Source organism: Anguilla anguilla, chromosome 2 (genome assembly GCF_013347855.1).
Source record: "Anguilla anguilla isolate fAngAng1 chromosome 2, fAngAng1.pri, whole genome shotgun sequence".
Classification (NCBI taxonomy): Eukaryota; Metazoa; Chordata; class Actinopteri; order Anguilliformes; family Anguillidae; genus Anguilla; species Anguilla anguilla.
In genome coordinates, this window is record NC_049202.1 from 12,180,564 (window position 1) to 12,192,251 (window position 11,688).

Here is an 11,688-nt window from a genome sequence, read left to right on the forward strand (position 1 = left end):
AAAATGGGGGAGAGCGTGTAAGATTGTGTGTTGAATCAGTGTCTCCCTTAGTGAGGAGGGTAATAGAGTATTCAAAATTGCAATGTGTTCAGGAAATGGAGGATTTTGGGATGAAAATTGTGCTAGACCTATCTCTGCAAATATGCATAAGACCCACAGTTAGCCCATCAGCTGGAACACAATTTAGTATCAGCCTGTTTGTCATTCACTGTATAGTACCTGTAGCATAGAAAATTGTTTTTGGGGCTACTTTTAAGTGCTACCACACTCAACAGTCCTCCATTTGGCTCTCTGTGTTACTCTTGCTCTCGTAGAGTAAGAACTAACATTATGCTCGTAAACTGGGGAGCAACCACTACATTATCAATAATAAAAATCTAATATATATATATATATATATATAATTGGAGGTGGAGGCTGACTCCAGACTGCCTTGTTAAGCCATTGAAACGACCAACAACCACCATCCAATCATGCGCGCCTAAATTTCAGCAGTAAACAAATAAAGTGACAAATAAACAAACATATAGCAATCACTTACACCTGTAGCTAAAAATGTCTGGCTAAGAAGCCAGAGCATTACATTTTGTGTGAGAGAGTGTGTACGCATGAGGGAGTCGTTCCTTCATTCCATGGTCACAGTATCCATGGAGACTCTCAGGTCAGAGCAGAAAGCCATATGCTTGGCCTACGATTAAGTATTAGCCAACTGTTACAGTTTGAAAAGCTTCATTCAAATTGAGCAGGTAAACTTGGTCTGACCACACATGTATATATTTCCATTGGTTTCAATATTCAGCAAAATACATGTCTGGTATCTTTAAAAATAAACTGACAATGACAGTTTATTTTATGTTTTACTGAAAGAAGCTTGACAAAGGCTACTACAGGAAGGATTAATGAGTGCCATGTAAGATTAGCATCTGGTTGAGACCAAATAAAAGGTGTTCTCATTTTGTAAACCGTAGCATTGAGACATTTCAAAATTCCTCCGTAGAAATGTTTTGTTGATACTTGAAGACATTATTGCTTCTGCTGCTCACATTTCAGCTTTTTGTCTGAAACACAAGTTGCTAAGCCCACTTACACTACATGTTTCACCCATCCGACTGTCGTCTGCATGGGAACAGGATGTTCGGAAGAGCATTACATTAACAGTGCTCTAAAAATATGGCATTCAAAATAAACAATTCAAATATGAATAAATATCCTTTAAGGAAAAGTCCGCCCAATATAATGTGATTTCTCGAGACGCTGAAATCAGCAAAGAATATTTACCACATTTGAGAGGTAATTTTCTTTTTATTGCCAATTTTCTTAGAAAAATGAAAAAAGTGAAAAAGAACAAAACACAGAAGGCAACTGAACAAAGACATGAAATATAAAGGTTTAAGACAAAGTGAAGCTTCAAACGCTGAAGACTACAGCATAAAACATCTTCAGGGATCTTTTTGGATAACAAGAAAATGTTTGTATCATCATACTTTAAAACCATTACTTTTAAATGACAAACATTTAAATATTTTCTTTAAAAGAGATGACAATAATAATAATAATAATAATACCTGAATCAGTGCATATAAAATCACTAAAAAGACTGTTGTCTCGTATGACAGCTTACAAATTGTTTACTAAGGTTTACTAAGTTTTCAACCATTTCAAGACTAGTAGACAAATGTACTCGATATACAGTAATTGTATAAATCACTAACAAAAATGGCTACTGCTTGCATGTCAAGGAAATAGGACCAGCCTAGCGAAAAACGACATCATCAATAGCCATTGGCAAAAGGATCTGAACTGGACTGAATGTGCTCTAACGTTAATTCTATTCATACATCTCCTTATGTAGAGCATGTCTTTTGAAAATGGCAAAATGGCAAATTACTTTCTGCAATCAAGTACAAAGAGTTTGAAAAGTCAGTAAGAAAGAAACATGGTTTTGGTGCCACCTTGTTCTGAGAATAAGGCACCATAATTCACTAGGCATAATGTGTATACTGCAAGGCAGTACTGAAGAACCCCAGGCCCTGGGCTTTGAAAATGCCCCAGGGTGAAGTTTAAAAAAAGTTACGTGTATAAATAAAAAATATATTTTTGGAAAAAATCTTGTGCGGTTGTACTTGAACAGAATTCATTAAAGTGCATTTCCTCATACACTCCAATCCCTGTCATCCAAACACACATGCATGGACAGTGAATTACAAGAATTGGAATTTGCATGGTAACACAATTCAATGCTCTTTTTTAAGTAGTTGTCTTCAACAGTGTCCATATAATATTCCTGCAGGTTGTTTCATAAAAGAAACCTAGAGAGTTCAAAACAGTTCTCCTCTGAACCCAACATGAGTGACCTTGAAGGAATTGAAGGTATTTTCAGTCAGTGTAAATGTAAATGAGTCCAAGTCATGTGAAATGTACAATGAACAGCACTCTTACAGTAAACAATAGTTCAGTCTTCAAAATGTCTACCAATGCCAACACTTTCATTTAACTAGAGCCTCTTAAAACAAGGCCATAATGATACATTTTGAAGACGGAAAATATATAATGCCGAAAAGATGCTGCAGTCAAAACTGTTCGTTTCAGATTCATTTTTGAAAAACGGAAAACCTGCTCCAACCATTGTTGCAAATGCACAAAACATTGAAAGCCAAATTCAATGCACCATAAATACTATTTTCCCAACAAGACAGACCTTGTGGAGGTGAGAAAATATGTCTGCAGTGGTTGATGAAATTACACAAAAACTATTAGCAGGACAGCTCAGGGTTTTCTTGACAACTACTTAAGCTACAGAGGCTATTTTGTCACAGCTACTAGTGTATTCAATGTCACGTCTAGGGTTTTCTTTGTTCTTCTTGTCCCAGCAAGGCAAAGCAAACAGGAAGAAGCTGATCCCTCCTACCAAGACACAACTTCCACTGAAGTAGAACGCAAGGTCATACGAAAGCGTCCAGTCATAGAACCAACCTGGAAAAGAGAGACAAGACTTTCATTAAAGGACACGACTACCTGTAGCATTGCCGAGTCCACAACATGACAAGCATTGCACCCTTTGAACGAAACAACAGCAGTTGACTTTATCCCTTTGGATGATTTTGCAAGACGTTCAACACCGCATACCTGTACAGTAATTGTAAGCTTTGGTGCGTGTCCAAACACACACAACAAAGACTGACACACAGCAAAGATCTTTTGGAGCTGCAGGGTAATAGCCTTACCTACAACTGGAGGTCCCAGCATAATTCCGAAACCACCAAAGAACATCAGGATCCCGTAGGCTTGAGTCAGGCCGTCGATGCCAATGATCTTGGTGGTGACGTAGGGTGTTATGGCCCAGTTCCCCGAGAAGAACCCCACTATCCCTGAGAGTACCTGGAGGCCTACATAGCTCTTGGTCACTGGAATGACGAGCAGAGCAACCCCTGTGCCGGCCACGGTGAAGGCGTAAAGGTACAGGCTGTTGATCCACCTAATGTCAGTCAGGATGCCCAACACCAGCTTGCCCAGCCCTGTGGTGATGGCCACGATGGAGACCAGCGGTATGACGCTAACTCCGTCGATCAAGCCCTCGCTCAGGGCCACATCCTCCATGAACAGCACGGGCGGGAAGGCCCCCAGGCTGAAGAGGAAGAGGGTGACGCATAAGGAGACGAAGACGCGGTCGTGCAGGAACTCGGCTGTGGAGTGGAAGTACGTGGAGTAGGCCTTCTGCTTATTCTTGATGATCTTGACCAGGGCCAGGCCGCTCAGGAAGCTCTTCTCGTAGGCCAGAGAATCTTTGGTTTCCACAGCGATCAGCAGGTCGGTGGCTGTGGCGCTCTTCTCGGCTGTGCCAGGGGTGGTGGTGATGATGGACTCCTTGGGGGCGGGGAGCTTCTCGGACTGAGAGAAGAGCTGCTCCTCGGCCTTCTCATACGCCGCCTTCTGCTTGAGGTAGTAGCCGGGCAATTGAAGGGACCTCATGGGACCAGCGCAGGCGATGACGTTCAGAGAGATGGCTCCGATGATCAGCAGGCATCCGTCAATTCCAAAGAGCTCGATGAGCTCGTTCTGTCCTGTGGCGTACAGGAATCCTCCCACACTTGTTCCTGGAAAAAAACACACAGGTTGGAGGAGATTAGGTGATAAACCACACAAGGCATATACAGACAAACAAATATAACAAAGTTGCAGCGCTTCCAACAAAAGTGAAAAGTAGGCAGAGGTGGCTGTACCTGTTGTCACTATTCCAAGCGCGAGGCCACGTCGCTTGTCAAAGTACTGGCAGGTGATGGTCACCGTGGCAGCGTAAACCAGCCCAAGGCCCAGTCCTGTGCAAAACAAAGCAAAGATCTATCAGCGACAGTATCCCAAAAGCAAGACTAAGTCATACACAAAACATACATACATAGAACTATCAAAGTGCCAAATCCTATTAAGAATCACAAAACAAACATCATTCCATGAAGAACACAAAGAGCACCACTATTAGGTTCTTTTCATTAGGTTAATTAATCTTTGATTAATGAGAGGCATCATTAGGGTATAGGTGGCATTCATAACAAAAGCCATGGCCACTGCCATTGTTCATCTCTTAAATTCTCCCCCCTCCTTCAACTGGACAGCAAGTAAAATCATGCTGGCATATAAACATTCCATGTTGTTTAAAGGTTTCTAGGGGTAGCCTACAACATTTGGATGACTCACAGACTCTTGTTAAACACCCTGACCTATTTTCAGACTGCCATGTTGTGTCAGAGGGTAGCAGCATTTTCAGCCAAAAAGCAGTGAATAGGGATCCTCTTACCAACAACTATTCCATAGGAGAAGATCAGGAACTCGACATTAGGGGCAAAGGCGCTAAGCATAAGGCCTCCTGCCACCATGACCCCGCTGAAGATTGTGACTGGTCTGGCACCGAAGTTCATCACACAAGCACTGCAGATGGGACCTAGGAACACAAAGACAAGCACAGTTTTTAAAATACACACGCACTCAAAATACCATAGCGCTGTGACACTGCACTGTCTACACGTCATTGTCTTGACAGGAACAGGAATGCCATTGTAGAACTATAGCTGTTGACTCTTTGTGTTTACAGTTGGGCCTGGAGAGACAGAAGTCACACCACTTAAATCCACTAAACCTTCTGGGGCCAGAGGGAGAGGTTATCCAAGGCCACTGTTTTCATGGATTATTATATTCAAACATCACATGTGACCTCTTCTTTGTTTGGTGAAATGAGGATAGCTTTTTTGCATGTTCATGAGTTAGTTCTGAAGTCATGTAAGGACAAAGGGAGCTTTCCCTGGAAATAACAGGGATTTAAACCCATGCAAATCTCATATCAGGTTTGGGATTAACTCCCCTGAAGTCAGTTGGTTTTGTCATTTCTTACATTCTAACGCTCTGCTACTGCCATTATTTGAATGAAGATCATTCTTTCCTTCATTGAATATGAGAACTGCGCCCTTTTTCACTGACATAGAGCAAGAATAAACAGCACAATGTGCAAAAAAAATAACAAGCTAACTCCGCCCTTTGGTAAAAAAAAATAGGTGGGGGTGTGGGGGGAGACTTCAACAGAAGACTTCAAAGAGAAGTTGCGCCCCTTTATCACCTGTTTCTTATGACACCATCTGCTGACTTACAAAGTATTAAAGATCAGGCAGGCGCCTTCAACGGGTCAGTGCAATCTGATGCCATAGTCCTGTATTGCTCTATTGGTCACCCTGACTTATGGCCCTGTTGGCATCAGTCTGTGGCAGGGTAGTGAGTGTAAAGCCAGAAGCAGGCATATCTCTGAGGCACTGGCTGAAATTAGCCCTTCAGAAGCCAATGCTATAGGACTGCATGGGCTGATTTCATAACAGTCATGGTCCAATAGGGAAGAAGCCATTGTCAGCACTGTGTTTTTTTCCCGTCTGTTTCCACTTTGCTCAAAGTAAGGAATAACACTTTAGCACAGAGACCGGTCCACTGGTCATGACCCTGCAATTTAAGAGCAGATAAGAACCAAGCAGAGTTCAGTAAGAAAACCCCTGTGCTAGTTTTTTTTTTTTTTTTAAACCCACAAACCATTCATATTACCTGCTTTAATGGCCAGTGCTTTTTTAACAGCCTCCTTTTAATTCCACAAAGGCTGGGGCTACAACATTTTACATAATTAACTCTGGTTCTTCTATTGAACATTGTTCCACTATTCCAAAAATAATCATCGATACGTGTCTATAGTATTCAGCATTTAAACAGGTTAAGTGTTTTGGCTGTGTCAAACAGTTCCTGTACTTACTTGCAATCAATCCAACACCAGATACCAGAGAACCAACCCATGCAGTCATTCCTTTGCCCTCCTGGAAAGCATCTAGCCACTCTGGGTAAAGGACTCCCACGGACTGGGGGGAGCCATAGGCAAGGAATTGGGCCATGAAAGACACCACCACAATGACCCATCCCCAGCCCCCATCCAGGGCTTTTGCAGAGCTCTGTGGACTCATCCTGCCGGTTAGGATTTAAGGTCTTAACAAGGTTTCCTACAAGAGATGAGAAAAACACAAAGAAAAAAGACATTGTAAAATTCAGCAACAACATATCAAGTGATGTTTTGTAAGCCAATCCACACAAATATAATCACCAAAGAATTATAACGAACAGACATAACGTTGTTTAGAGAAAACAACATTTAAGTCAACCAAATAACAGGAGACATATAGTCCTTTCTCATACCTCGATGTTATAATTAAGACCTTATCCTTTATGCCTGGTACACCAGGCAGGTAGTCTGCCAAACCAAGTCCTGGCTAATCAGCAGCTCTCTATCAGTCCACCGTCTCATTTTGTCTGCTTGGAAACCACACCTTCAAAGGAAGGAGATCCACGTAGGACACAACCTACTTAATTATTTGCCCTGCTTGACAGTTTTCTTGAACTCTCGCCCCTGTAATGCAAAGAATACAACTTTTTTGGTGGTATCCGAGAATTTTAAAAAAGTAGATCCTATGCGCACTGCACAACTGCATCCACCAGGACAAGCTGGTAGACCGCCGGCGAAGTACCAGTAACATCCTTTTCCTGCCTTGCTGGCTAATAGTTTTCCATAGGATAAGTAATACTGTATTACGAGCAAACCGTGAGCCGAAACGTACGTTCTAATCATGATCACCATTTAGAAGGAACTCTTTTCAACCCTTTCAGCTACATAAAAACACTTAATGTGGATAAAGATTGAGAGCTAATTCTGTGATCGGAGATGACAATACTACATTCACTGTAAAGCCAAACCAATTCAGTAGAAGTCATGATTCAGTCGTATCGTATTATTAAGTATAAACTTGTCGACTGCATAGTTTACAGTTTTAAAAAAAGCGACTCATTTCGACTTACCACGGCAATTACAGACACCTGCAAAGCTGTCGATCAAGTGAGCGCAAAGTTGCCAAGGTGAGCCGACATGAAGGACGATATCATAGCACTTTGCACGAAATTAAAACAAAACGGATGAAAGTAGGCAACATGTCATTTCTTCAAGTATAACGTTAACCCCCTGGCTAAGAGGCTTCCTCTACAGTTAAATAGCAACTGTGAGCTCAAGCTCCACTAGGTACCGCTTTTGTTGCCAGGAGTGGAAACCGGTTTGAAGCTGTTCTCGCTGGTCTAGCTAAAATACGATGCTAAACTTCCTCCTGTTTTGTGTTGGTATACAGCTGATCACACCGTCGAACTGTTTACTTGTCACTTGCTTATGTGAATATATTTAGGTTTTTAGCCAATTGTATGCTATTTGTGTGAAATCCTCAATCTATAGGCTTCATGTTCAGAAAATAGTATTTTATTAGTGTATGATAGGCTAGGCCTGATATTTTAAAATAAAATTGACGATGGTATCACTACCCTAATCTGTCAAATCGGCTACCTGAGCGACTGTGTAAGAAATTCGAATACATTCTTTGCTATAGCCTACGATGTAGATTATTCCTCACAAGCGTATAACATGTTTTCTAATGGAAACGTTATTTATTTTTATTCATACGTCATTGTTTATAAAGAAATTTAAACATTAAGGACACTTGCCAATGTCTGAATTTAGCAGCCCACGTTCACTAATGCTGCCGCATAAACCACAAGCTCACGATTTAAAATGTAGGATAATTGTCGCAGCTCGCTACGCTCTCAAACGCGTACTAGAACAGATGTAGCCTATGTGCCACTGATGCAACGACTCGGGGCGCGATAGCAATCCCCGTTTTTAGCATTTAGACAAAGAACTTTATTATAGCCTACATTATCTCAAACACAGGGTATTTCGTTTCGAGAAATGGATCACTGTAACCAGGCTTCGGCCTAACTGGTTAAACGAATGGATTTTAAGTTCCCCACAAAACAGAGAAATTACTATAATGAAAATAAATCCCAAACACACTAATTATTGCAGGCGTTATTTCTCCAAATCGTGTGTTTTGTATTTGTTCATTCAAAATTAAAGTTATGTATATTAAATGCAGTTTATAAACGACACAAAATATTTGATAACACTAGGCAACACTTGAATAGCTAAGAGGAGGCTAATTCACCACGAAATGATAATATAGGTGCGTACAATTACGGCAAAGTAATAGGCCTATTCTGGCTTGGTACATCATGTCTTTTTCTCCAGTTCCTTCTACGTAATTTCATTCTTGGGTGATCAAATAGCTATAATCACAAACAACATGTAGCCTACTATTTTTCTGCAATTTATTAAGCGCAGTTTGACATAAAATATTTCATATTTGACTCTGACATAGGCTATTTAGCTAAATTACATAAAGAGTAACATGGTTTGCACTTTTCCAACTGTTATCCCATGAAATGTTGAAATACTGCATAATGATAATAAATCAGATTTTGGTGCAGTGTATAGGAGTTTGAAACGTATCATGGAGAGATCTGATATCTATGAGAAATGAGGCGTATCATAATCTGCTTCACCACAGGCTCCGTTATAAACATATTGCAATGAAGATAGCCTACGAAATCTCACACGAGGTGGTATAGCCTGTGCTTGTGATGGTTTATGATTTCAGGCTACAGTGGGTTAGTGAGATTTTTTTTTCTTTCAGAATTTAATTAGCCTACTAGAGAATCACAAAAAAGCAACCATCGGGGACGCGTCACAGGAGCCTATTGGTTTTATTGTCAGCCTTAAGGATGCCCTTTCAGAGCAAAGTAAGGATTTAAAATTCCAAAACCCATGTCTCTTTCCGAAAGAAACATATATTATTTTTGTGTGTTATATCACACACTACACGAGCACAATACTTTATAGATGGCTGTCGTCTCAATCAAGATTTGATACAGTATTTAATTTCTGGACCTCTAACAATGTCCAAAGCTCACAGGACAGAGGTAGTTGATTGCCCTGCTTATTAATCATCCTTTGGAATCTGGCAAATATATAAAAAAGTACTAGATAAATTACACAAATCAGGGATTATGAGGGTGCATATGATCTAATTAACATTATCCCTTTCCTTTCACCTTAACTCCTGCCATTGTCCTAACTCTGAGCCTTAACTAACATGCTTTATGTAATTACACAATAATAGACTCATGTAGCAGCAATTATACACTTCATTTGCTCTTAATTGTACAGTATGACTTGCACTACGGTACAAAGGGCCCTTCTCCCAGACTGTCTTGACCCTCAAGGGTATGCTTGACTAGAATGTCAAATATTAATCAGGGGAATTGTCAGATTATTAGAGCGAGACTAACTACCCTCAAACTGTAGACATTAAGAACTTGAAACAAAAATTATTCTTGTACTTTGCCTGTTATGTCAAGGCCTATATTTTGGCCAAAGATAAGTCCTCTCCTAAGTCTGACATCTCATGCCTTTCTCTGGCTCTTCAGATGAGGTATATACTAATTCCAGGGTTAAAGAAAGGATACGCATTATTTCAACAGGTCCCAATGTTCCCAAGACACTTTGATGGGGTTTCCCACAGATGGACCAATGAGGACTTACTAAATGGATTAAAAACTCTTAATCCTCTTTAACTTGAAAAAGAAAGAAAAAAAAGAAACTTACGTAAGTTGGAAGTTAATTGCATTCAGTCAGTGTCTTAAATCAAAGCCAGTTTAGCAAAAAAGGTCCACATTCACATAAAGGTGGAGACAAAGATAGATTAATGGCATTAAAATGGAACAAAACTTGATTACAGCCAAGATGGATACTTATCAAATCTAAAATCCACTCAGAGAAGTGATACAGAACATTCTTGAAACATTAAGTCTTCACCATTGGCTGGGCAGGAGGACTCGATGTCTTTCCTGATAAGCTATGAAAATGAAAAGGTATCTTTGTGAAACTGATGAAGCACAAGAAAAGGGCTAGACTAATACCGTAAATTATGCTATCATCATTTACACACTCAAGAGGCATTATTACAGTAATTACTGTAACTGTATGAAGTACAGTAGTTTCACATACACAAAGGACAGGTGTTTGTTGGGTATTATGGCACACTATGGGCCAGATCAAGTCAGGGCTATTTCACTGCCTGTCAGCCGGAAGAATTGCGGGGTAACAAATAATCAGTCGTGTCGTCACACACAGAGTTTCAGTCGCCGGGGTAACCCTTGCCTCATTGCCCAGTCACAGCTCCCCTCGATGGTTGGACCAAGACATAGAAGTATTACCTATTTTACAGCCAATATATCTTGTTTTCTAAATATCTCCTATAGAAGTGAGAACAGTATCTTTGTTATGACCAAATGCTGGCAGATTAAATTGTTTTCTTAGAGAGGAAATATGACCACCATACAAACACGAGGTGAAACCTGACAAACTGGAGACTTGCAATTATAACACTAGATAGACAAATGGGAGAAGGGTGGTCATTTTTCAAGAGGCTGAGCCCAGCCGAAAAACAGCAGGTCGTTAATTTGAAGTTATACATTTAAAGCAATTTTACTTTTTGCGACACCACAAGTCTCACAGTTTTAGAACGTACAGTAAATAGAAAATGTGCGCAAACAGTAGTTAAAACTTAGCGTTCAGGTTTAAGTGATTTGTGGAAAGCAAAGGGAGAGCGAACACAAAGACACCATATGGGGTAAATAAACACTTCACCGCCCAGTGTTGTGCACTACCCTGATTAAACACCGGGTTTTAAACTGCAGGGTTCTTTGATCCTTGAAGTCCAAATTCTTCCATGGATTTGTATGGGTTTCTTAGAACTTCCATGATACAGCATATTCGGAAAAAGAAAAAAAGAAAAAAAAAAAACATTCCAGAGTCTGTTTTGCTTAATGTGAATATTTATAGCAAAATGATTAATAATTTAGCTATAAATATTATAGGATTTAACTTTTGAGCATTAGAAACTCTTAATCGCATCAACTAAAAGTTAAACTAGATGTCATCACATCCTGTTGCTTGCCTGTGTAACTACTGCAGACCAGTTTGGGCCATGAAACCTTTTATGAAGCAAGACTAAATTCAGTTTATTCTGCTAAACTGGGGGAGAAATGCATGTGTAAACGATACATCTCCAGAGCATACCTGGAAAAGGAAAACCTGTTTCCATTTCAGAGTAACCATCATCCGATGACAATGCAGGAGTTGACTGAAAAGCCATCAAGACTAGTGATTTGACTAGTGATTTGACTTCCCCATCTATGTGCCACAGGAAAAAAGATCTTAAGAGTAAGGCAGTAGTG

The 11,688-nt window shown here is 40.2% G+C and overlaps 1 protein-coding gene across 2 annotated transcripts; it reads right to left on the reverse strand.

Moving 5' to 3' along the window:
* Positions 1-1,282: 1,282 nt before the first annotated feature.
* On the reverse strand, positions 1,283-7,614 carry slc16a9b (solute carrier family 16 member 9b). 2 transcript variants are annotated; one of them, XM_035403118.1, is made up of 7 exons: positions 7,369-7,614; positions 6,712-6,922; positions 6,278-6,518; positions 4,793-4,936; positions 4,221-4,316; positions 3,225-4,094; positions 1,283-2,973 (listed from the first exon to the last, which is right to left on the reverse strand). In XM_035403118.1, exons 3-7 carry the CDS (start codon positions 6,480-6,482, stop codon positions 2,789-2,791), a joined length of 1,500 nt encoding a protein of 499 aa, XP_035259009.1. In that variant the 5' UTR covers positions 6,483-6,518; positions 6,712-6,922; positions 7,369-7,614; the 3' UTR covers positions 1,283-2,788. The 2 variants fall into 2 exon arrangements, with proteins under 2 accessions (XP_035259009.1, XP_035259008.1); XM_035403117.1 differs by lacking the exon at positions 6,712-6,922.
* Between the last annotated feature and the right edge of the window lie 4,074 nt (positions 7,615-11,688).

What these genes read in the sequence shown, in the direction of transcription:
- slc16a9b (XM_035403117.1), bottom strand. Translation starts at nt 6,482, where the DNA reads ATGAGTCCACAGAGCTCTGCAAAAGCCCTGGATGGGGGCTGGGGATGG. An exon ending in CTCCTATGGAATAGTTGTTG is followed by an intron (nt 4,317 to 4,792) that starts GTAAGAGGATCC and finishes TGTTTTGCACAG; the next exon opens with GACTGGGCCTTGGGCTGGTT. An exon ending in GCTGGGACCTCCAGTTGTAG is followed by an intron (nt 2,974 to 3,224) that starts GTAAGGCTATTA and finishes TCTCTTTTCCAG; the next exon opens with GTTGGTTCTATGACTGGACG.